Below are 25210 nucleotides of genomic sequence, written 5' to 3'. Positions count from 1 at the left end.
CAAAAATTTAAGTTGTCAATTGCTATAAAAGTAAAAAAAAAAAAAATTAATAATAATAATAATAATAAAGAAAAGAAAAATTAGTAAAAAGATAAGAATATTATTGTTGACTCGTTGAGTAAAAAAGAGGGAAAAAAATCATTATTCCCTTTTTTTTTTTTCCCCCTTAATTAAAAAAGGAAAGCAGAGGAACAAAAACATTAATGTGATATGGATAGGTTTATAGGACCATTTAAGTGGTGGATCGAATCGGGTCTCCGGTAACCCATTGGGTCGCCCCGCTTTCCCAAAAATTTCAAAAATACATAGTACTATATATAAATGGAAAAAAGGCAAGCAACGCTCCACAAAGAAAATTGATATATGATATAGCCGTTAGAAACAACAGCTATTTCAAGATTTCAATCGGACGGGTCACATTCTTCGCAATTCAAACTTCAACTCAATCAAAACCCTCCGTTTCTCTTTACCTCTTAAAACTCACACACAAAACACACACTCTTTCTCTCTCGCTCAGATCTTCGCGTTCTTCTTCTATCTCTTTCTCTCTCTCTCTCTCTCTGTGAAATTCATAGTTTTTGCTCTGAGTTCAAAGCCATGGAAGGTACTCGCTTCTTTTTTTCTCTTTCGCTTTCGTTTTCTTGATCCAACGGTTCGATTTACAAGAAATCGTTTCCTACCTTCTTCAGTCAAAAAAGAAATCGTTTTTGTTTTTCTTTGATTTCAGATCGGACGGTGGAAATTCTCTCAGAAAACTGTGAACGCTTCGATCCTAATCGCGATTTGAAGCCTTCGTCTCCCTCTGCTTCAGGTTCACATTTTCACTAAATTTTTCGCTTTCGTTTTCGTTTTCTTGTTCTTAAATTCCAAGAAAATTTAAATTTCTGCTCTTTTTTTTTTTTTTTTCTATTCTCCATATCCAGAAAACATCGCTTTGAGATTTTATGTTTTTTTTTTTTTTTTTTGGGTTTCAGTTCAAACCCTAGAGGATTCAACTATTCACTCAGGTTCGTGTTTCTTTGATTTCGTTGTAATAAAGTGTAAATTTTGTGGTTCAATTCTGATATGACAAAGATTAGGGTTCTTATTTATTCATTTAATTTTTCTTTCTGTTTATTTGAAGATTGTGAAAAAAAAAAAAAAAAAAGATTTATAAGAAAGTGGAGAATTGAGGTGTTTTGGATTTTATTTGTTGATTAGGTTTTCATTTTTATTTTTGGTTTCAATTCTGTTTTCCAATTTGTTTTCTTTGAAGATTTAGTAAACTAAAGTGTTATATTTTGAGGTCCAATTCTATTTCAGAGCAAGCCCTAGAGACCCCAACTTGTGACTAGGTTTTAGGGTTTTTTCTTTGCTTTTATAATCTTTTGTCTTTTTAATTCAACAATATGAATCAGCATAAAAAAAATAGATGAAATTCACGAAAATGTATAATTGAAGTGTTGAATCTATATAGTGCTTTTATTGGATTATCTAAACCTTCCGTTTGGTAGCTGAGAAAATTTGGAAAGAAAAGTCCCTATATCATTTTTTTCAATGCAGTTTTGTGTCCTGAAAGTGAAGATTTCACCAATTGTTTGTATTAGATAGAGTGATTTTACTTTTCTAATGTGTGTTACTGATTCTGAGGTCTTTGAAATATTGCTTCAGAACAAATCGAGGAAAATACGGATTTAATAGATGATAATAGTTTGTCAAGTGGAATCCAAGAAACTACTCCAGACCAGGGCCACACCCTACCGATATTGCAGAAAATCATTGATTTGAGCACCAAAGTTCAGGTAAATTTTGGGTAATAGCCTCATTCGTCATTTAGTTGATGAGTAAACTCAGAATAGAAAGTAGATAGAGATTTTCATTCATTATTAGTCTCTATGTTGTTTTCCTGTTAGGGCATAGTAAAGTTTGGGGGGTTTTTTTGGGTTCCTTTGTAACATTGGCTTCCATTCTTCATGTGTCAGAATCTGAAGAAAGAGCACACTGTCCTATCTGATCAAGTGAAGCAAACTACAGATTCTTTCCCTGGCCCCGAAGTTGTGAACACTCTTCAGCTTCTCAGTGAGTGTCCAATGCTGATTCTTGAAATCTTACCCCCCCCCCCCCCCCCCCTTTTTCGATTTAGTGGTAATTGATTATGTTGTTTTCTGTGGTACACTAGATACTGAACATGAGCTTCTAAAGAAGAAGTACCTTCAAGAGTCATCTGAACGTAAGAGGCTTTACAATGAAGTGATTGAGCTTAAAGGCAATATCAGGGTCTTCTGCAGATGTAGACCTTTAAACCAAAATGAGATTACAAGTGGGTCTACTTCTATAGTTGATTTTGACTCATCTCAAGATAATGAGCTGCAGGTCATTTGCTCTGACTCTTCCAAAAAGCAATTTAAGTTTGACCACGTGTTTAGGCCTGAGGACAACCAAGGTACCTTATAACTTGTGACTGATTCTGTTACTGCAATTAATTAAATTATTTCTGACTATTTACCGGAAAGATCAGTTGATAAATTTTGTTTTAAGTTTTTAATTCTGGCATTTTATGACATGCAGAGGCTGTTTTCGCTCAAACTAAGCCTATTGTGACTTCGGTGTTGGATGGGTATAATGTCTGCATATTTGCCTACGGACAAACTGGAACAGGGAAGACATTTACAATGGAGGGAACACCTGAAAATAGGGGAGTCAATTATAGAACTCTGGAGGAGTTGTTTCGAATTTCTGATGAGAGAGGTGGCATTATGAGATATGAATTGTTTGTTAGCATGTTGGAGGTTTACAATGAGAAGATTCGGGACCTACTGATTGATAACTCCAACCAACCTGCAAAGAAGTGAGTTCTTTTCAGCTTTATATTCTTTATTGACTAGGCCCTGCAACACTGCAAATGTATATCTGAATCAGACCTTCACTTACCATTAAATTGATTTTTTTTTTAAAGCGTTACTACCAAAAAATATATTGCATTACTAGATGAAAAAGATATTATTAAGAAAAGTGTACAATTATATGACCGCAACCATGGATGGACCTGGAGGCGATTGATATGCTGGCAGACAATTGGGCCAGAAGCTGGAGGTGATAATTATCACTAACGCTTGATTCACAGCCATCTTTTTATTTTGATTTAGCTAACACGACTAAACTTCCTTTGCCTGAGAACTTCTGCTATTATCATCCCCACCCCCACCCACCCAAAGGGGGCTTCTGTTTATTTGGAGGAGCTATCAACAGATTTCAATAGTTCAGTGCTGATGTTATTGGATATTTGCAATCTGAATATAAGCATAGGATGAATTCAGAAGAGGCTGTAAAATAATATTTAATTTTATGTGGATGCAGGTTGGAGATAAAACAGGCAGCAGAGGGAACACAAGAAGTCCCAGGACTTGTTGAAGCTCATGTTTTTAGTACTGAGGATGTTTGGGAACTGATGAAGTCTGGAAGTCGAGCTAGATCTGTGGGATCCACCAATGCTAATGAGCTCAGCAGCCGTTCTCACTGGTAACTTTTGTACACTTAGCTATCTTCATTTTCTGTTACTTGTTTTGCATCTGTCAAAAAATTTAAATAATAAAAAAAATGAGATAAGAAATATATTCCTTGTGTATTGTGGTAACAACCAAAAGTTTCTACTCCTGTAGCTTGTTGCGAGTGACTGTTAAGGGGGAAAATTTAATAAATGGACAGAAGATAAGGAGTCACCTATGGCTGGTGGACTTGGCTGGTAGTGAGCGTGTGGGTAGGATTGAAGTTGAAGGTGAAAGATTGAAGGAATCTCAGTTCATTAATAAATCTCTCTCAGCGCTTGGTGATGTCATTTATGCCCTTGCATCCAAAACAGCCCACATTCCTTACAGGTATCTCTCTCTCTCTCTCCCTCTCTCTCTCATGCACACACGCGCACACACACACACATATTTATCAGTCTTTTTATTAACTCACAATATCTCATTCTTTTGTTTAAAACCAGGAACTCCAAGCTCACGCATATGCTGCAGAGCTCTCTAGGTTAGTATTTTGTATAGTATATTAATTTACTAGGAGTAGATCCTCTAGGATTGGTTTTGCTGCTAATCCTGCAGTCCTGGGATCACCAGGATTGCTGCAGAAGATCTAAGAACAATATTAAATGTCCAACTATGAACACTTAAGGAGTTGTGCATTCTGTCTCTTAATTCACATGCTAACTAAAGCTGGATTGCAGGAGGAGATTGCAAAACCCTGATGTTTGTCCAAATCAGCCCAAATTCAGCAGATCTAGGTGAAACACTTTGTTCACTAAATTTTGCCAGTCGAGTCCGTGGAATTGAGAGTGGCCCTGCTCGCAAACAGGCAGATCTTAGCGAGCTTTCCAAGTATAAGCAAATGGTACGTTCAATAAGGCAAGTTTTGTCAAACTTAATTCTTTGTAGTTTTGAAATGCTGCAACTCAGATTTCAAATCAACAGGCAGAAAAGCTCAAGCATGACGAGAAGGAAACAAAAAAACTACAGGATAATTTGCAGTCTTTGCAGTTAAAGCTTTCTGCCAGAGAACATATCTGCCGAAATCTTCAGGAGAAGGTATTATAAGTTTCTGATTTTACCTAAAACACAAGTCAATATCTGGTTTCTTGTTAATTCTCTTGGTTAAAAAATTAAACTGAGTTTCAACAGGTTCGAGACCTTGAGAACCAACTAGCAGAGGAAAGGAAAACCAGATTAAAACAGGAAACTAGAGCTTTTGCTGCTGCTACTGCTCAGCCCTCAGGATTTTCATCTCTAAAACAAGCAGCACTGAAGACCATAACAGAGAAGAAGCCGCCACTGGCTCCTTCAAAAGTGAGGTTGCCACTGCGGAGAATTTCCAATTTCCTTCCCCCACCATCTCCTGTTCGACCCCGAAAAGCAGGAACAGCCAATCCTCTCATCCCTGCTTCAGCAGGTGGCAAAGAAAATATTCCCAAAACAACGATGGCAGCAACAAACACAAAAAACCTTATGAAACCAAGACGGTTTTCTGTTGCTGTCAGACCACTTCCTTCAACAACAACAACACAGGCAATTCAGCCTAGGAGAAGGGTCTCCATTGCTACCATCCGTCCTGAATCCAACACTTATATGACAACTCCACTCCACAGCTCTGCCTCTCGATTCAAAAATGGCACTGCAATGGGCCGGCAGTCACTTGTGAGAGACCCACGGAAGGCACGGTACTCACGGTTGTTCTCTCCAATGCCAGAGTTGAGGACAGCAGGAGAGACAACGCCAACTGCTGCCATGAGGAGCAGTAGTAAGTTCATGGGGAGTCCTCCAACACAGGCTGGTTCATGGAAGTCAAAGCATCCAACAGTTGTTGCACTACAACGGAAACCATTAGTGTGGAGTCCACTCAAGTTGAGAGGCATGAAAAATAACAGGAGGCCATCATTGTTGCCCTCTCTCTAACTGAGATTCAATGAGCCATGTTTTCCCAGTCTATATTGTCAAACGCCTTGTAACCATTGTTCCCCCAATTTTTCTATTATTTTTTTTTTTGTTCTTTTGGGATATTATTGCAATTGTATGCTTCTTGCTTACTAAAATCAGTCAATTCTATGAGATTGGGATGCATTTGCTTTATTTCTTTGTGTATAATTCCCAATTGGATAACATTTGGAAAGTACTGTAGTACTCTTTAATATATACGAGTGCATGTTTTGTTGGAAATTAATGATGCTTGATTTCCTCTGCTGAGATTTAGCTAATGCCTTTACGAGTGCATGGCATTGTTTCAAGAAGTGTTTATTTTATTTTATTGCAGAGTAGGTAAAAGCCTCTCAGCCATCAAACACTCCCAAAGATGATGGTTACTTCTTTCTCCACGCACCTTTGGAGTTGCTTCCTTTACATGTAGCAAGTTTTATCAAAGGAATCTTTTCGATTTAAATAAATTCGGTCTTCGACATAAGCAATACTTTCAAGTCTACAACAAAAGTGAAGAAAACAATACATTATAATGCCTTCATTAGCTTTGACAATATCCATAATCAGTTGACAAATTGGATAGCACAAAAGACTTGTCAATATGAATATCACAAAGATGGCCACCTTGCATGTGTTTCAATACTACAAACTGAACCTAGTCGAACTGGCATTAAAAGTTTAGTTGCAAGTCTTTCATTATCACAAAGATGTATCTTTCAATATAACAGTTATATGATAAGTGCACCTTCTTATATAGGATGAACTCTTCCTCAAGCTTGAGGTCTAATTTTTTTCCTAGTAGGACCCTCATTTACTTCAGCTTTACTGACTAACAAACTTGTTTCCTTCAAATCCATGTTGTTACTAGCATTTGTCACTGCAGAATTAACCAATTTCAGAATCGGATCACATGCTCGGCAAGGCATGAGTTCTAGTATCATAAATGTTTCCTCACAGGAATGTCCGCGAATCTGGTCAATTACTCTCCGCGCTCTGTTTGTGGACATAGGCATGTATCAACCAGTTGCATAGCTTCTGCATAAGGGTTCTGCTTCTCAGAAGGGAAATCATCATCTGAAACTAATTTCTCTGTTTCATTTCCATTAAATTATCCAACTAGATTTATCATACACAACAGCATGAATACCTAAGAGTAATATATGAACATCATGAATACATATAACAGCATGAATATCTAAGAATAACAATTCTTTGTCCCAACATCAAGAAGCTACATGCGTTAAAAAACAAGCTTTCTTAATTGTGTTGATTTAGTTCCTCAAATTTCAAAATCAATCATGTCTTCCTTCAGTCTCTTTTCCATATAAAATTTAATTAAATCAATAGTTGAAACTTCAAATTGACTTAATTTTGAAATTTTTACACTTTCTATAATAACCCTTTTAACATATGCTCCACTAGCCACATCCATTAGTAATTTAAAAATTGAGAGAGTAAATTAACACAATTAATACTTAAGGGACCAAATTCAATTTACACTATAATTGGATGAACAAAATGGTAATTTAACCTAATATTATACAGTATGTATAATGTTTCAGATGCTAAGTCCCACTTCGGCAAACCCTAGTATTTTTATTTAGTCGTATTAGACCTTAAACTTTAGCAACGATAATCTAAACCAAGAAATCTAAATATTAAACTACTAACAAAGCAACTTATATAAAAATAATAAAATAAAATAATGAGAGTAAAATTTTGATTGGTGTCTATTGTTTTTTGTGGATTCTCCACATTAGATAGAGAAACTTTGAGAGAGCGAGAGATCGTAAAACAATCAAAAACAAGTTTTCTATTAATGGTTTTTAACATACTTGAGCAAAGTATTTTAATTATCAAGACTTATAAAAGTAAGTGTTTTAAAATAGTAAAACTAAAAAACCAGGGTCTAATTTGTCATAAGAGCTTATCAATATATATATATATATATATATATATATATCATAAGAGACAAATTTTATGTTTTTTTTTTTTTTTTTTCTTTGGAATTTCTCCATAAAAAATAAAGTAAAGAAGAAAAGAAAATTCCAGATTGGATTGAACAGAGTTGATGCTAATGTACAGATACAAACCAAACCAATAATTTTTTTTGAGAAACCACCCCTGAATAAAGGGGGAAGGAAATTTCATTACTGCAATTCAGAGAAATACACAGGTACAATATCAGGGGGGATGTCTTCCATCCAAGCATGAAAATGGGGAAACTTACAGGCTGATCTTGCTAGTCTATGGGCTACTTTATTCCCTAGCCTACGAGTGTGACTAAAGGATAAACTCCTGAAAGCTGAAGCGAAGAAGTTGATATCCTTAATGATGTGACCGAAGCTTGAAGACTCCCATCCTCCTTTGGATAGCGCATTGATGCACGTTTCTGAATCACCTTCCAAAATAATCTGATCTAGACTAAGTTCTTGCACAAAACCAATGGCGCTGCACGCTGCCAACACTTCCACCGTCTCTACTAATGTAGGCAGTAGAATAATTTGTGTAAAGGCAACCATTACAAGACCTTTGTCGTTTCGGATGATGCAACCTATACCAGCTAGGTTCTTCTCCTTAAAAATTGCCCCATCGAAGTTCACCTTCAGCCAACCCTCAGGTGGAGGGTGCCATTTGGCAGTGGAGGGAATATTTTTGGCTGCTGGGAGCTCAGCCGATGCTCTTTGAAATTCCACCAAGTTGTCTGAGGCTAAAAGCAGTAGTTTCCACAAAGGGGCTGAACTGTCCCCAACTCTAAGTTGGTTTCTACGGGCCCAAATATGCGACACAATCATGGCAAACAATTCAACAAGATCCTTGTGAGATTGACAGAGCTAGAAGACATCCAGAAATGAGCTACAATCTATGGAAAGCTTTTTTAACCAATCAAATTTGCCCTCCCGTACTGAATTCAATTTGGTGCAAGACCAAAGGGCATGAAAGGAGGTTTCGCTCTCAATATTACAGCTAGGACAGATGTCATCAACAAGCACTTTACGCTTTAAGAGATTGGCCTTTGAGGGGAGAGAATCTAAACCCGCTCTCCATAGCAAAGTCTTAACTCTGTTCGAGACATGAAGACTCCAAATGTCCTTCCAAATTCACTTGACAGGGGTTAAATTGGATGGAGAAGGAGACTCTCTCAACTCTTCATCCATAAGGAGTCTGTAAGCCGAACTAACAGTATATTTGCCTTCAGGAGAGTGAGGCCAAAACATCTTATCATCACATTTACAAAAGCTGAGGGGGATGGATTTGATAACAGCCGCCTCGTGAGGAATGAAATTGTTGTCAATTGCTTCCTGAAGCCAACAACACTTCTCTTTATCAATTAGGACAGCTACCTGAGCATCATTGCCGAGGAAGTCTCTTGGTGACACCACTCTCTTGTTGTATGGATCGGGGAGCCAGCTATCATGATAGATCCGAATCAAGGCACCATTTCCCACCCTCCATTGCAACCCTTTCCTGATCACGTCTCTACCTTTTAAGATGTTCTTCCAGGCAAAAGAGCCGTTACCCTCTTTAGCATAAAAAATGGAGCCATTTGGGAAGAATTTTTCCTTAAAGAATCTATGAAACAAAGAGGATTGGTTGTCTGCTAGTCGGCAAACCTGTTTTGCCAGCATGGCAACATTGAATTTTTGAAGCTCTTTGAAACCCAGCCCTCCTAAACTTTTTGGCTAGCATAAAGTTTTCCATTTTGACCAGTGGATCTGTCTTTGATTACCCCTTTGATCCCACCAAAAATTCCTAATTAAAGCCTCAATATCGAAACAGAGAGTTAGAGGGAGTTTGAAGCAGCTCATGGCATAGGTTGGAATCGCCTAAATCACCGATTTGAGGAGAACTTCCCTACCAGCTTGGGAGAGAAGTTGTTCTTTCTAGCCTTGGAGTTTTGCCGCTACTTTTTCCTTGATATAAAGCAAGCTAGCTTTCTTCTTTTTCCCTACTAGCGAGGGGAGGCCAAGATAACGCTCAAATTGCTTAATCTCTTGCACACCTAGCGAAGATTTGATCTGATCCAGAATGTTAGAGGGGGTGGATTTGCTGAAGAAAAGGCCGGTCTTGTTTCGGTTCAGCTTTTGACTGGATGCCCTTTCATAGCAATCCAAAAGGTCTTGGATTTTTTGATATTCAACTAGCGAGGCTTTGCAGAAAATCAAACTATCATCCGCGAAGAATAGGTGAGTCAACCGAGGGCCCTTTTTGCAAATGGACACTCCCCGGATTTGCCTAGCTTCCGCTGCCCTATGGAGCAGAAAATGGAGACCTTCTGAGCACAATAGAAATAAGTAGGGCGACAAAGGATCCCCTTGACGTAAGCCTCTAAAGGGTTGGATCACTTGGGTAGGCTCACCATTAATGAGAACAGAGTAAGTGACAGTCAAAATACATTCCATGATTAGATTAACCCACTTGACATCAAAACCCATTCTCTTCATGATATTCTCTAGGAAAATCCATTCCACCCAGTCGTAGGCTTTACTCATGTCTAACTTCAGCGCCATAAACCCTGGCTTACCCTTTTGATGGTGTTTCATGTAATGTACGGTTTCAAAAGCCATGAGGATGTTGTCTGTTATAACCCTGCCAGCTTGGAAGGCACTCTGGTTCTCAGATATCACATGAGGGAGGATAGCTTTCAATCTGTTAGCTAATACTTTAGCAACAATTTTGTATACTACATTACACAGGCTGATCGGCCTAAATTCAGTAATAAGCTCAGGGGATTTAACTTTAGGAATCAGGGTAATATTGGTACAGTTAATTTCTCTAGGGATTTTACAATTATTAAGACAATCAAGCACAGCAGCACAGATATCTTCACCAATTAACGACCAGAAAGATTGATAAAATAAAGGAGGCATACCGTCAGGGCCTGGGGCAATGATGGGCTTCATCTCTTTTATCGTTGCTTCTACTTCTTCTTTGATAAAGGGCCTAAGGAGACGAGAATTCATGTCCTCAGAGACAGAGGGTTGCACTGCCTCCATGATAACTGAAAAATCTGAAGGTTGGGATGAAGTGAATAAGGAGCGGTAGTACTCGAAGGCTATCTCTTCGATCTCGCTGTTCTCCGTGCACCATGTATTGGCAGAGTTCTTAAGGCCCGAGATTTTATTCCTCTTGCATCTATGGGAGGCCTTACTATGGAAAAAGCTTGTGTTCTGGTCCCCACACTTAAGGAAAAGAGCCCTGGACCTCTGTTGCCACATTTGACTCTCTATGTCTAGAAGATCATTAAGCTTAGCTCTTAGGAATTTAACCACTTCATAATCAAGATTACCTTTGGCAGCATTGACCTCAGCCTTGGAGAGTTGTTTGCCTTTTGATTCAAGCTGCTTCCTAATGCTCCCAAAAGACTGGCGGCTCCAATCCAAGAGCTTCTCACCACACACTTTGATCTTTGACACAATCTGTACCATATAAGCATTCATCGATGTAGACCCCCAAGCATAGCTAACATTTTTGCTACAACCTTCCTCACTAAGCCACATTTGTTCAAATTTAAAAGGAAGATCAGGATGGGGGGTAATACCTTCCAATTTAATCAGTATGGCTTTGTGATCAGAGGAATGGGTGCGAAGGTGATGTACCTTAGTGCCGAGGAAAAGAGAGAACCAAGCATTGTCGGCCATCGCCCTGTCCAATCTTTCAAGGACCAAACCGCCAACTCGTTTGCCTCTCCAAGTAAATTCATCTCCCACGAAACCGAGGTCCATAAGCCCACAAACGTTAAGAGCATCCCTGAATTCCTTCATCAGTCCCTCTTGTCTAGCACCCAGACCAAGCTTCTCATGGGACCAGAGAATCTCATTGAAATCTCCGGCGCACATCCACGACAAAGGGGATCGCCTATGGAGGTCGCGAAGAAGGGACTAGGTCTTGTGTTTCTTGGCCTTGTCGGCAAACCCATAAACACCCGAGAAACGCCATTGTGTCTCTGAACTTTCCCCTACGGTGGCATCGATGTGGTATGGCGATAAGGACATCACTTCTATCTTAACTGATTTTTTCCAAAACAGAGCCAAACAATTTGTCTTACCAGCACTAGGACTGATCCAACAGTGATCAAACTTCAGCTCATTGCATAATCGTCGCAACCTAGCTTCACCTACCCAAGTTTCGGCTAAAAACAGGGCAGAGGGGACTTGTGCTTGAGTGACTACCTCAAGCTCTCGGGTTGTGCGTAGGTTCCCAAGCCCACACACATTTCAGACAAGCCAACTCATCTTTTATGGCGGGGCTGGAGATCAGCCACTGCCTCTGGTAGGGAGTTTTCATCTTGTGCAGCGCCGACACGGCCTCTGCGTTTTGGAGGAATGGAGGAATCTAATTGATCAAGGGAGATGCGCTTGCCCAAGGTTAAATCTGAGTTTTGACTTTCCTTGAGATGGACTGGCCTTTGAATTCTTAACAATTTACCTTCAGACTGGGTTTTGGTTGTTTTGAGGTCTATGTCCAAGTTCGTGAGGTCGTTGAGTGGAATGGGCTCGTTATGCTGGATATGAGAAAATTCAGCCGTTGGGCCAAGTGAGTGGGCTAGGTGGGACGGGTTAATCTGCTCTTTCACGGGCAAGGCATTTTTTGGGCCCATTGGGGAAGCCTCCGTCCTGTCAAAGCAGTGGATGTCACTGTCAAGGTCTTGGATTACCTTTTCGAAGTCACCAAGGTTCGAAAATTTTAGCGAGGGAACCTCCTTGGAACTATCAAAAGATTTTTGGTGCGGAAAATCCGCTTCCCTGACGGCTTCAGATTTTTTCTTTTCAGAAATCTCAGAGGATGACCTCGGGGGATGTGGAGAAGTTTCAGAGGTGGATTGGTGTTCTCTTGCCGGTAGAATGGGTGGTTGTGTTTCGCTGGGGTGGGTGGCAGTGCTCTGTTTTTTCTTCACAAAGAAACCTTGAACCGAGATAACATTTTTCCTTGATGTAAAAAAGGGAGGAGCACGTAGCCATGACCCGAATTGTTGTTCTTCAGGTTTTAGGCTTCCTTCACTTTCAATCCACTTCTCGCAGTCTCTATCATTGTGGGTGAGACAGCCACACCAATAGCAGAGGTTAGGGAGACGTTCATACTTGAAAGAGACCCAATGCGCCTTCCCATCCTCAAGAGATATGCGTCTACCTCTGCAGAGAGGTTTAGAGATATCAACCATGACTCTAACCCTTATGAAACTCCCTCCCTCATTATCAGTATCTTCGCTAGGATGTAGTATTGTTCCTACTGTCTCACAAATCTGTTCTGCAATTTCTTTGTTCCTGAACCTTAATGGAATATAATAGACCTGGACCCAAAATGCAACCTTATTTAGCTCGGAGGCATTGATTGGGTTATCCTTCTCGTAGCGAGATAAGACCATAATGTGTTTGTCGAAGCTCCAAGGCTCCAACAAGAGAATCTGCTCTACATTTGAATTGTTTTCAAAAGAAAAAAGGGTAACGTGGTTCCCAATGTTTCTGACTTTGAACCCTGACTTAGATCGCCACAGAGGAGAGAAAGTGTTGGCAATGACTTATAGGTTCAAGGGGCGTCTGGTTAGGAATCTAGCGACAATACCAACTTCATTGACTGCTTGCTCGCTTTTAAGGCTTAGTCCGAGTCCCTCATTCTCCGACAGAGACAAGGAACTCCAGTGTTTTGTTAAGTCTTCCATATCTAGGGCTTTTATTCCACCACTCACAACTTGTCACGTGAGCAAATTGTAGCAAAAGTTATAGTCCTAACATTACTTAATATTCGAAGGTCAAATCTTATTTATTCTAAAAATCAATTAGTGTTTTGACTTGACAATAAAAAGTAATTATCATAGATCATTGAATGTCATAACTTGAAATTCTATCATATAATTACCAAAAAAAAAAAAAAAAATTGTAAACAAGCTAGATAAAATGAGGAAGCTTTAACAAACTAAGCTAAGATTGATCTAGTTTATTTTCCTAGGGCCTAGGATAAATTGCATGTGAAGAGTTAAAATCTGACTGTTGGACATGGGGTCCAGCCTAGAGGGTCTACATTTTCTTTAGTCCCAACTATAGTTCGGTTAGTCGGGCTCACATTGTGTACTTTACATTTTACAGCCTATGCCCACCAACTAGGCCCATTGAACAATATCTCTATTTTATAAACACGGATCTTTCTTTTTATTTTTAAAAAACAAAAAGAAAAGAAACAAAAAGACAAAAAGAGTAAATACCTGCTTAAGTTGAAATTAGAAAGTAGCCGTTAGGTGCATACGTTTTCATAGGCAGGATAGACTCGACCGTTGAAACCAAAAAGATCCGTTACCAAAAAGCTCATGTCATGTTCAAGCCAAACCCGTTTGAGTTTGACTTAGTCACTTCGGAGAGGAACTAAAAAGAAAAGAGTTTGAGAGAGAGACAGAGAGAGAGAGAGAGAGAAACTCAAAGTGATAAATTTTCAATCTTTGGCTCATGGGTATTTAGAGAGAGAGAGAGAGAGAGAGAGAGAGAGAGAGAGAGAGTGTGTGTGTGAGAGAGAGAGAGAGAGAGAGAGAGAGAGAGATCTTTGAGACCCACTTGGGGTTTTCTTCTTTACTGCGAAAATGGTTGCAAGAACCCCACAAAAACTGAAGAAAATGGTAGCACCTATCAATCCGGTCCTACTCAGAGAAACTGTAAAGAAGGTAAACTATATTATTTTTTTCTGATAGAACAGAAAAAACAAATAGAATTTCTATTTGGTTCCTAGGAAAATCAAGGCAAAGACAAGAAAAATCCAATCTTGGGTCTTAATTCCTAGGACTTCATTACACCAATAGCTTAAAAGTTATGGGTTTCTATGTTGCTTTTCATTTCCTTCATTATCTCACCAGCTAATCATCTTTCAAACTTGTGGGTTTTTGTGTTTCTTTTCATTTTCTCAGCAGCGAATGATCTTTCATAGTCATGGGTGTTTTTTTTTTCTTTTCCTTTTTTCTGCAGCCAGTCGACTTTTTAACTAATGGGTTTCTGGGTTTATATTTCATTTCCTTAATTTTCTTAGCAGCCAATCATCTTTCAAACTTATGGGTTTGTGTTTTGATGGGTTTGTGAAGGTGGATAGGTGTATGGCTAGGCTGCAAGAGCTACAATACACAGTGTCAGGTGGGACAAAGGTGATATCAGGGGTGAGTCTAAGCCCTCGCAGTACCAGGGGTTATCTGAGGACCAGTCTCAGATGCAAGCAAGAGTCTGCAAGGTACACTTGGATCTGGATTGTTTTCGATTTGATTGTGTGCAAAATTTTGAGTTATTTTTTGTGCTTTCATCATTTTTGTATAAGCAATACTCAAATGGGTTTTCTGTGTGTGTCTCATTGATTTGAAGGATCAAGAATGCTACCTCTAAGAAATCTCCAGTGGGGAAGTTTCCAGCTCACACAGGAGGTCTCTCTCTCTCTCTCTGTGTGAACAAATAGGAGAAATGGGCTTTTTTTTTTCTTTTTTCTTTTTTTCTTTTAACTCAAAACTCCATTTGGTTTATTCTGAACTGAGGAAAAGGAAAAAGAGAATGTATGCTTTTACTTGGGTCCCATTTGTAACAAGAACTCTTGTGATATGATTTCATTTATATGTTTTTTTAATGTGTTTTTTATAACGATGAGTCCGAAATTCAAAATTGCCACTCTTTTATATGTCTTTTATAAACCAATTGATTGGATTGAGTGACAACTTTATTGTTTTTACAAACAGAGGAATGGCGTAGAATGTCATTACCAGCAATGCTTGTAGGTGAAACGGTTGGAGAAATTCTACAAGCAAGCCAATTTGCAAGAGAAATAGTAGCAGCAGTTGTTAACAAAACCAAGAAAATCACACTTGATGATCCTAAAACTCCAGTAACTCAACGGAGGAACCAGAGGCCACAACCAGAAAACACAGAACTCAGGACTAGAAGAAAGAGGGAGAAGCAAAACAAATTGCAATTGATTCGATCAGAGTCTGATACACCATCACTTCAAAGGGCTCGTTCACGAATCAACTTCAAAGTTTCACCCCCAAAGATTAGAGAATTGGACAAAGAAAATAGCCGATATTTGGCAAATAGAATATCCCCCAAGAATAGACCATGGGCTAAAAAGACAGTTTTATTCCCCAATCCTTTGTTCTTGTCTACAGCTTCTGCACAGCAACAGAAGTTTTGCAAGACAAGGTCTCCAGTTATAGCAAGAAACAAACAAACACCACATAAGTTCTTAATTAAGTCTCCACCATCAGCTTCTTCCAAGTTTCAAGTCAAGATCAAGAGCCCCCCAGTGGTTTCTCTTTCTCCCACTAGGCATACAAGTTTGAGCAAGAAGTCTCCAAAGATGTCAACTGCATCAAAGTTGCGCCGGTCTTTCTCTCCTTCAAGACTGGCAACTAGATTGGTGTCTCCATTGAGGAGCAGAAAGGGTGTACAGAAGATTGATGGGCTAATGAGTGGATTGAAGCAGCGTCCAGCTGTGACACCAATGCGATTCTAAAGATTGAACGTTTTGTTTGATACTTTCTTGTTGTTCATAGTTGATTCTTTTTCTTTGTGGGGATATGAGTTTGGTCATTCAAAGCATTTGCTGATGTACAAGTTTGCAAATAATTCATAAATTCTCATTGTTTATGATACTTTCTTGTTGTCCATCATAGTTAATTCTTTTTCTTTTGTGGGTTTGAGTTTGGTCATTCATAGCATTTGTTGATGTACAAGTTTGCAAGATAAATTGTCAACTTGCAGTGGAAACTGAAAATTTCTTGTGCTCATAAGGTTTGTGTTTTCAAACAACTATTTTCAATTTTTCAACAACATTTCACGTATTTTCACACACTTTTTCATCCACACGTATTTTTACAAATATTTTCAAACAACAATTTTCAGTTTTTAAACACATGTACTCCAATGAAGGGTGTGTTATTTTGCTGATACCACTTATTTTGCTGAAACTAAAAAATTATTGCAAAAGTACAATATATAAAAGTAAAAGTTAATTGCCTATGAATAGTGTCAAAAAGTGCAGTGAGGATAGTAGCAAAAGTAGCAAAAATAAATTAAATAGTAAATAATTTTAATTTTTAAGTGCCCAAATGAAGTCTTTAAAAAGTTGTTATTTTTTCCTACTAATTTGTTAAACCGTCATAAAGAATTTTAAGTTGGAAAAACCATTTTGTTGTCCAAATAATAGACTTGTATGTCCACATGTATTACAAAAGAAGGTGTCATGAAAATTTTTTCATAGGCTATTATGTCTATTATATTACATTAATACAATTTCTATGCATTTGAAACGAATGTCAAAAAAATGTATCCATTTCCCTCATCCCCACAAGAAGCACCCAAGAATACGGAGGGAAATTATCTCCAGAGATCACCCTAAACAATGCTTATATAGCACAACTTACATACACCACTAGGCCTCAAATCATACAAGGATGCATTCATAAAATATGAACAACGGAAATTGGGAGCAAGATGCATCATTGCTGTATTCACACAGAGCTTGCAAACTGGCCAGGCCAAGTAATATTTTACCACTCGCCAAAACTGCAGCTGTTGTGTTGAACTCCTAATGGGAAAACTCAACTCTCAAGGGCCAACAAGAAATCTTTGAAAAACTTATTTGCCGGGAGATGCAAATCTTGTCCGCTCTCTCTGCCGATTTAAAGCTCGATCCTTTGGTGAAGATGTTTTCCCTCCCACACCTGCCTGCCGCATCATCTCTGCAAAGACAGACAATCACGCAATGAAGTATAAAAAATTCTACTTGTTTTGATGCATTATTCACATAAAGTTATTCTACAGCTTAAATTTAGATATACTAAGGCACATCATCAAGCAAAAATCCCAAAAATTTTACAGCGTTTTGACCAAAAACAAAAAACAAAAACTTAGCAATGGCATCTCTAAGAGTTCCTAAAAAATACATTAAACCAAACTTAGTGATGACTTCTATGGAAGTAAGCCTCACGTACACACAAACGAGTCCCACTAAACATTGGGTGCTACAGAAACACTATTTATCTGGTATTTGAGATTATAAGAGGCAAGGCAAGAAATATATACCTCGCTTTCTTTCAAGCTCTTGGTCAAGCTCTTCTTTCCACTTCCTCTGTCTCTCGGAAAAGCTCATACTGTGAGTAGCACAGTATAGAATTTCAGATTGATCCCCAACTAGCAGAAAATCATATTGGGGCAAACTAATCAAACCATTAACTGATACTAACCTTGGACTATTGGGCTCTTGCTGAGCATCAACTACACGTCCTCTCCAATCAGAAGGCGGAGGTGAAGGATTATCCTGTGAACTTTGATCACTTGCATTGCCAATATTTGACACATGCCTGCTATTACTTCCCGGGCTTCCAGTATTAAAGGAATCAACTGTTGGAGATGGAGCACCAGTTGGACCTCGACTCGGCGACCTGCTTTTTGGAGGTAATTTCAAATACTTTGGGGTAGTTTCATCACGTGTACTCTCCGTAAAACTTGGAGAGCAAGCTGCCAAACTGTTGTAAAACTCTTCATACAAAGGTGTTTGCAGTTTCTTCAGTTCAAAAGCCTGACATGTTGATTTTCATTTCAACAACACAATTATTCAGAGCACGATAACATATATATATACATGAAATCTTAACTGAAGTCAGTACCTTCTCATCCAAAAAGGCTCTGATTTTTGACTCAGTAAGTTCATCATCATCCTCAGAAAGTGACGGGCCACAAGGAAATGAAAAATCTTTGTCCCCCTCACCAAAAACCCCAGAGCAACCAGCAGCCTGAGAAATCTGTTCTTTAGTGTCTGGATTTATTCCTGTTAGTTCTGGTTCTGGACTTGCATCGAATTTGCACCCCCAGCCATCAGTGGGCTCACACATGGGGTTGAAACTCTAATTATAACCAAGTAATACATAAACAATTAGTTTCCAAAGTTCTTGAGTGCTCATACAAAGTCCAAGAACAAAGGAAATAAAAGTAGTTACCTTTAAGTTCTCAGGCATCAAAGACGAACCAATCTTTACTTCCTGCACTGTAAAATCATCTTTGTCAGTCTGACACATGTCATCATCACTGTTGTTCAATTCCCAAATATGCATTTTTTCTGAAGACTTCTCAAGAAATGCAGTTGAGCAACGCAGACTATCCAAATTACAAAGATCTGTTGATCCAGGGCTAGTTGACATCTTACTGGAAACAAAGTTAATGCTATCATGTCAAAGGGAATCCAAACATCATTAAAGATGCATTTCAAATTCGGGGAAAACTTCAATTGCAAAACTTACGAAGTCTCATGATCTGTGGCAGTGGGTAAAGAAGGGGTTTCAGAATTCTCCTGATGGTGGTAAAATTACTGTTATACAAAATGGTTTAAAGGAACAAATAAATAACAAGTTATATGATTCAGTTCAGTGGAACAAACCGTGACAGAAGTACGATAAGAAGGATGAGATTCCACTTGTCCACCAGTAACAAAGGGATGCTGCATGTAGTTGGCAAAGTAAGAACAAAACTTGGTGAAATATAACCACTGAATGGCCAACATTTTGATAATCACCAGAAACATGAGTCTACAGTGAATAACAGAAAAGTTATTTTTACTACCACCACCTACAATGTGCCAATTGATTATAGAGAAGTGCTAAAACTATAATCACCTGGAGCAACTCGGATGCAGCAGGCCTCAAATTTGGTTCCCTGCCATTGGATCACACAGACAAAGTATTTATTAAAAAACTGGGGAAAAAAAAAAAAAAACCTAAAATCAGGAGTCAGAATTCTCTCCCTCTCTCAATCTAATTGCTCATCAACAAAACTACTCTTAAGAAATAATTTTGACCAGGAAAAAGAAGTTTTCCAGTGAAATATATATTTAGAACATCAAAAAAATTATTTAAAAAAAAAAAGAGAGTAGAAAACAATAAAGATTACATACTTTTGCAAACATTTCAGCAAAAAATCTTTTGCTTCAACAGAGAGATGCTCAGGGATCGGTGGATGAGACTTCGTTGTCCCAATGTAGAACAGAGCAGCAACCTGAACTAACATTGTTGTTATTACAACCTAGAGGAGAACACCTTAAACCAAATATTAGAATTCAGCAGAATAAATACCTCCTGGTACTGTTGACTCCATGGGGGCTTTCCAGTGGCCATCTCAATTACAGTACATCCAACACTCCATATATCAGCAGAACTAGAGAATACGTTCATAGGATATCAGGGATTCAGACACTACCAGATCCATCATATAGCATATAATAACAATGAATTTCACCATCTATCTAGGACTGTAAGGTCCACAACAGAATTACAGAAGCAGCTGGCGTAACCAAAAGTCAGAACAGGGTGCATATATAAGCTAACATAATGCATTGTTGCCGCCACTCTTTACTAAAAGTTACTCTGGGGTTCAGGTATAAAACTTGGCTTTGTCATGCAAAGAACAGCAAGCTTTTAAAGGAAAGATCATTCCGTAGTCTTAAAACAAACACATTGACTGAATACATGGCAAAAATTCATGGAAAATGCATGGCAAAAATTCACTTTAAAACTTAGCTTAGTTTTAACTGATTTTTCTTTCATATATCTCCAGGGGACCAAGTTAACCCAGAAAAATTCTACATACCTCTTAAACAATAATTATTATTATTATTTTTTTTTTTGCTAATATTAAACAATAAATATGTAGTACAACTATAACAGGATATTATTCAAAGAACATAACTTTTAGAATTAATATAAAGTCTGCCTCAACTCTCATGTATAGCATAGAATGAATACAAAAAAACTTCCAGTTTTGCTTGATGTTGAGGCAACAAAGGGGTTTTATGAAGCATTTGGACTCCCAAATCTACAGGAGCAGATAACCTTGCTATATATTTCTTCATAAATCCTGTAATCTTTTCCAGATCTCTTTTGTATTATAAGAGAAATTAGATAAGGATTAAACATAAAAATTAAAAAGGACTCTTGTCTTGTGAAAGCATATAGCTCTAGCATCAATATGTGGCTGAATACAAAGTGAGTGGGGAAGGCTTAGTGTTAATCAGATCTTCTCAATGTAGCTATACAGTGTCATTTCATATCTGTAACTAATCTTCCAATCTTTAGGCAGCTGCTTAAAAAAAACAGCAGTGACCTGAAAGTATTTAGGTAAATCTACCTATCAAAAAATTAGAAGTATTAAAAATCAATGCCCTTAAATCAAGTTTCTTTTTTATTGGTAAATGACTTGTGCACCCAATGGGTCTTGAACCCATGACCTCACCCTCCACCTTTCTCTTACAATGAGACGAGATGCTATTTTAGCTAAAGTTGATTGACTCCCTTAAACTCTGGATCTTCAGCAAGACACAAGTATATTCATAGTATATCTAAATTTCTTTTACTTACCGTATGGAACCTTTTCTTCTTTTTTAACCTTTCTTATGCATTCTATTCTATATCCAAAAACCCTCATGCTAAAACAACCAAATAAATAACTGCACAGAAGATATGCATGGTCAAATTTTAGTGACAATCCAATGCACTATAGCTCAAATGAATGGGATCGAGGGTATAATCGTGGGCTCAATACCCACCTGGCACTTCTATAACTCAGCAATAAAAAAGTTGTACCTAATGCACAAAGCTCCCACTTTTGCAAGGTCTAAGAGAGGTCATGGTAGGTAGCCTTACCCCCAATTTGGTTTGGAGAGGCTGAATCCCGGACTCAAACCCTTGACCTATCACTTTTGGTGGAGGCACTTGCCATGATAACTTAGCAATAAGGGAAATAATCTAATAACCAATTCCCAGAAAAACCTCTTTTGCAAGCATATTGAAGATATAGTAGGATGCTGGTAATCATTTAGATGGTAAGAAGGTTCTAGTTGTCCTTACAAGTTATGCCCAGTCTGGAGAATGACTTCAGGAGCCATCCAATATGGTGTGCCCTTCATAGACTTGGCACCTGAAACAGTAGCCTACACTAATGCACATCTCTCAATTAGATATCGTATAAGAAGTACAAGTGTCCAAAAAATAAAACTTGTACATCTGATTGGAAAGTGAAGGGAAAGGCAGTGTAAGTACCAGCTCAACAACCTGTTTGGATGCACCAAAATCTGCAAGTTTAATGCATCCTTTATTATCTACAAGAATATTTGCCCCCTGAAATTAAAGAAATAATGAGTCAAGGAAAAAGGACCCCTTTTTGCGCATATGTCACTAACAGGATAAGGAACAGCACCTTAATGTCCCTATGCATGATTCCATTTCTGTGTAAATACTCCAGTCCTAATAACAACTGCTTTGTGTATGTTCTTATAACCTGCTTAACAAAACAGAGCATAAGTTTTGCATTTAAAACACTTACTTTCATTGATAATTGTTTTCTCTGTATATTTCTTGTATACAGAGATTTCTTTTATTAAAGTTTATCATTCATTAAAAAAAAAAAAAAAAACACCTTACAATATAAGTTGAGTATGCAAGAACTTACAGCCTCAGGGAAAGATCCAAATTTCCCCAAAAGTGAAGATATTGATCCACCAGGGACAAACTCCAACAGAATATTTAAGGTTTCCTCCTCCCTCACAGTACCCAAATATCTCTAATGGACCCAAACAAAGTACACTATCAGAGGAGTGAAAGGCTTCTTCTATTTAATGAATAATAGAAGGTCATACTCACAACAATGTTAGGATGGGAGAGATTCTTTAGAAGCTTCACTTCTTCCTCAAGCTCCCTGATATGTGCCTAGTGATAGCATCAATATTAAGTATTCAGTAAATTAATATTAGATAACCAATAAATGTGACCAATAATCACAATTTCCAACTTCACAAAATAAAAAGACCTGATACATGCACAGCCATTAATTAGGACCAGAGAAATCAATCCTCTATTGCTGAATTGTTGTCTTCAGTTTCAAATATGGGGGAAAAAATGTAATGCAAAATAAAATCAATAATCTTCACTCAATGAAGCATCACAAAACTATTTGGCATAGCTGAGAGATATCTGTCAATCCTTTTGGAAGAAAACACAATGGAGCATAAAGTTTTGAATCTAAACATCTTAATTTAAACTATCTCCCAACAATAAACAGAAGATAAACTAAAACAAAATGCAGAAGGAAGTAGAAACAAACCAACATCTATAACTGTTATACAGGGCCTGCTCTCCCACCAGGCCACTTAGCAAATGCCTAAGACCCCCCCCAAGTGGAATAAGGCCCCATTATTTTGGTCCTTCAGTATAATACTGCATATATAAATATCATACCCATTGACTTATAAAAGAATAAACACAGTTCTTGTCTAGCTAACAATGAAAAAAATAAAAAACTCACATACTCTTTTTTTGCATCTCTCTCTCTCTCTCCTTCTTAAAAGTCTTTCCATCAAATATTTTAATAAATTAATTAATTAATAATAATAATCATCATCATCATCATCATCATCATCATCTTTACATCAATTACCCAAAAAAACATCTACCATTCATTCCATCAAAGGCCCTGTAATTTTGTTTTTTCTCGTGTTTTCTAAAACATCATATTTATTCTCATATTGATAGTTTAGATTTCTTTTCAGAACTAATATTTCAAAAGAAGTTTTACAAATAAACTAAAATACTCTAATTAACATACTAATTTATATAACAAGGCTATATTCTTTTCCAAATATATGTATTGCTTATAGAATTTCATTGTTACAGTTGCTTCTACAAGAAAAAAACAAAACAAAACAAAATTCAAAATGATAAAACCCTATCTAAGATCAGCATTACAAAAAATTGGAGCTATATTATTACTTAATTTACTTGAAAAAGAGAAGTTAGCAAAACTCGAATACAAAAACTTAACTTTTATTTTGCATCTCTACTACATTGTTGCATCTCATAAGCAAGAAGAATGAATATTATAGGGAAAAAAACTCAGCTTAAAATTGTCCCATTAAACCTCCAATTGTATCCCGCCAACCCTGCTGTTAGTATATTGCATTTCTAGGGATAAGAAAGAGAAAGGCTAACAATCAAGTGAATCTACTACTTCTAAATCTAAACGCCTTAGTTGATGACTTAAATTGTTCAGCAGTCAGAACATAATGAAACCTAATAATGGCAAATTTTGCTTTTTTCCTCTCTCAGTAACAAAATAGTAAAAGAGATAATGCATAAACTCCACAATATCAATACAAAATCAAATACAAAGCACTTGATATCAAATGCAGCACACTAAAAACAGGAAATTGGAAATCAAACCTGAGCTTTCTCCTTTGAAGCGCTATTTTCTGCAATCAGAACCTGGACAAGAACAAGCACGAAACAGCTAAAATCAGATTCCACATCCATCAAAAAGAAACAATAACAAAACACTAAATTAACCAAAAGCCACTAGAACCAAAAAGAAGACCATCCAGATACAATAACTCCAAAACTAAAATTAGCAAAAACCCATTATAGAACCTGCAACAAAGAAAGAACTCAGAATCAAAATCCAAAATCCAAATTTAACAAAAACCCAGATGAAAATCAATCAGAAAAAACCCCTAAACTATCCTCCAAGTCCAAAATTAACCAAAACCCAGATGAAATCAACAAGAAAGAACCTCCCCAAAATTACTTTTTTCACTTGCAATACTAACCTCCAAACCCAATATCAACCAATACCCAGATAAAATCAAAAAGAGAAAACTCCAAAAACTGACCTCCAAATCCAAAATTAACCAAAATCCAAATGAAGTCACCAAGAGAAAACCCCCCACTAAACTCACTTTTTCACCCCAAAATTAACCTCCAAACTCAAAATCTACTCAAACCCAGATAAAACCATCAAGATAAATCCCCAAAACTGATCTTCAAATCCAAAATTAACCAAAACCAAGATAAAATCAACAATCAAAAACCCCAAAAAACTGGCCTCCAAAACCAAAACTAGCCAACACCCACCAAAAATCAAAAGACAAAAAACCCACAAGAAAGCAATATATATTTATAAAGCAACCTGTTTGACAGCTAGGAGCTCCCCGGAATCAAGATTCATGCCCATGTAGACGCGCCCAAATGCGCCGCAGCCGATCAACTCGCCTTTTCGCCATCGGATCGGTGGCGGTGGCGGAGGAGGAGGAGGAGAAGAGAGTTTGGAGAAGACTCTGGATTTACGAATGCAAGAATTGATCTTGTCGACTAGTGGTAATGGCAGTGGTGAGTGTGACGGTGATGGTGACGGTGATGGCGATGATGGTGAATCGTCGCTTTCTGGTGGGGCTGTACGGAACACCAGTGATCGGCGGACTGATCCAAATATGTCCTGCATTTGTGTATGTGTGTATGTATGTGTTTCTGACAGAGAGAGAGAGAGAGTGAGAGTATTGGATTTGGGGTTACAGTGTGTGGGAAAAGCAGAGTGGAGAAATATGAGAGAGAGAGAGAGAGAGAGAGAGGAGGGAAAAAGGTGGGTGTGATTGTTTTTGAAAAAAGAAAAAGAAAAATAAAAATGAAATATAGAAAAATAATGGGTTTTTTCTTTTTTTGTCTCTCCCTCTAAATCAACAGTAAAGATGAAGGACAAAAGTTTTTTTTTTTTAATTAAAAATAGGATTAATTGCTTCTTTCTTCTTCTTTTTTTCCTTTGATTATGGTAAAGTTGCAATTTTCCCCTTGGCTATAAGAACAATTTTATCGGTCATGTAAAACTAATATTTAATTTCCCTTGGACTGCCTAGTTCAATGGGGGGAACTAGACCTTAAATCAGTCCGGTTAAAACTAGTTAAAAGTTAAAATTAAGAACGTTTCTTTCTTTTTTGTGTG

The 25210-nt window shown here is 37.6% G+C and overlaps 3 protein-coding genes across 5 annotated transcripts; 2 read left to right on the top strand and 1 right to left on the bottom strand.

The window, feature by feature from the left end:
- The first annotated feature begins 356 nt into the window (after nucleotides 1–356).
- Nucleotides 357–5638, top strand: LOC115982757 (kinesin-like protein KIN-14S). Of its 2 annotated transcripts, XM_031105464.1 has the most exons (13): nucleotides 357–604; nucleotides 728–811; nucleotides 975–1007; nucleotides 1651–1781; nucleotides 1962–2058; nucleotides 2159–2422; nucleotides 2548–2827; nucleotides 3337–3498; nucleotides 3639–3854; nucleotides 3968–4005; nucleotides 4202–4365; nucleotides 4446–4559; nucleotides 4653–5638. In XM_031105464.1, the coding sequence occupies exons 1-13, from the start codon at nucleotides 598–600 to the stop codon at nucleotides 5421–5423; spliced, it is 2361 nt and encodes a 786-aa protein (XP_030961324.1). In that variant the 5' UTR covers nucleotides 357–597; the 3' UTR covers nucleotides 5424–5638. The 2 variants fall into 2 exon arrangements, with proteins under 2 accessions (XP_030961324.1, XP_030961325.1); XM_031105465.1 differs by lacking the exon at nucleotides 975–1007.
- Nucleotides 5639–13759: 8121 nt separating this feature from the next.
- On the top strand, nucleotides 13760–16143 carry LOC115981513 (probable microtubule-binding protein TANGLED). Its single transcript, XM_031103706.1, has 5 exons — nucleotides 13760–13918; nucleotides 13973–14091; nucleotides 14503–14645; nucleotides 14774–14832; nucleotides 15139–16143. The coding sequence occupies exons 2-5, from the start codon at nucleotides 14011–14013 to the stop codon at nucleotides 15909–15911; spliced, it is 1056 nt and encodes a 351-aa protein (XP_030959566.1). The 5' UTR covers nucleotides 13760–13918; nucleotides 13973–14010; the 3' UTR covers nucleotides 15912–16143.
- Nucleotides 16144–16636: 493 nt separating this feature from the next.
- Nucleotides 16637–24863, bottom strand: LOC115978686 (mitogen-activated protein kinase kinase kinase ANP1). Of its 2 annotated transcripts, none has more exons than XM_031100530.1 (17): nucleotides 24404–24863; nucleotides 23662–23703; nucleotides 22087–22152; nucleotides 21896–22006; nucleotides 21644–21724; nucleotides 21487–21564; nucleotides 21295–21377; nucleotides 19525–19606; nucleotides 19347–19447; nucleotides 19069–19108; nucleotides 18834–18893; nucleotides 18697–18746; nucleotides 18397–18601; nucleotides 18067–18303; nucleotides 17644–17978; nucleotides 17483–17550; nucleotides 16637–17139 (listed from the first exon to the last, which is right to left on the bottom strand). In XM_031100530.1, exons 1-17 carry the CDS (start codon nucleotides 24713–24715, stop codon nucleotides 17036–17038), a joined length of 2055 nt encoding a protein of 684 aa, XP_030956390.1. In that variant the 5' UTR covers nucleotides 24716–24863; the 3' UTR covers nucleotides 16637–17035. The 2 variants fall into 2 exon arrangements, with proteins under 2 accessions (XP_030956390.1, XP_030956391.1); XM_031100531.1 differs by having other exon boundaries at nucleotides 21499–21564.
- Nucleotides 24864–25210: the final 347 nt, after the last annotated feature.

This window comes from Quercus lobata, chromosome 3 (genome assembly GCF_001633185.2).
Source record: "Quercus lobata isolate SW786 chromosome 3, ValleyOak3.0 Primary Assembly, whole genome shotgun sequence".
NCBI lineage: Eukaryota > Viridiplantae > Streptophyta > Magnoliopsida > Fagales > Fagaceae > Quercus > Quercus lobata.
The sequence above is the reverse complement of the archived record's forward strand: the minus strand, read 5'-3'. Positions and strand labels throughout refer to the sequence as shown.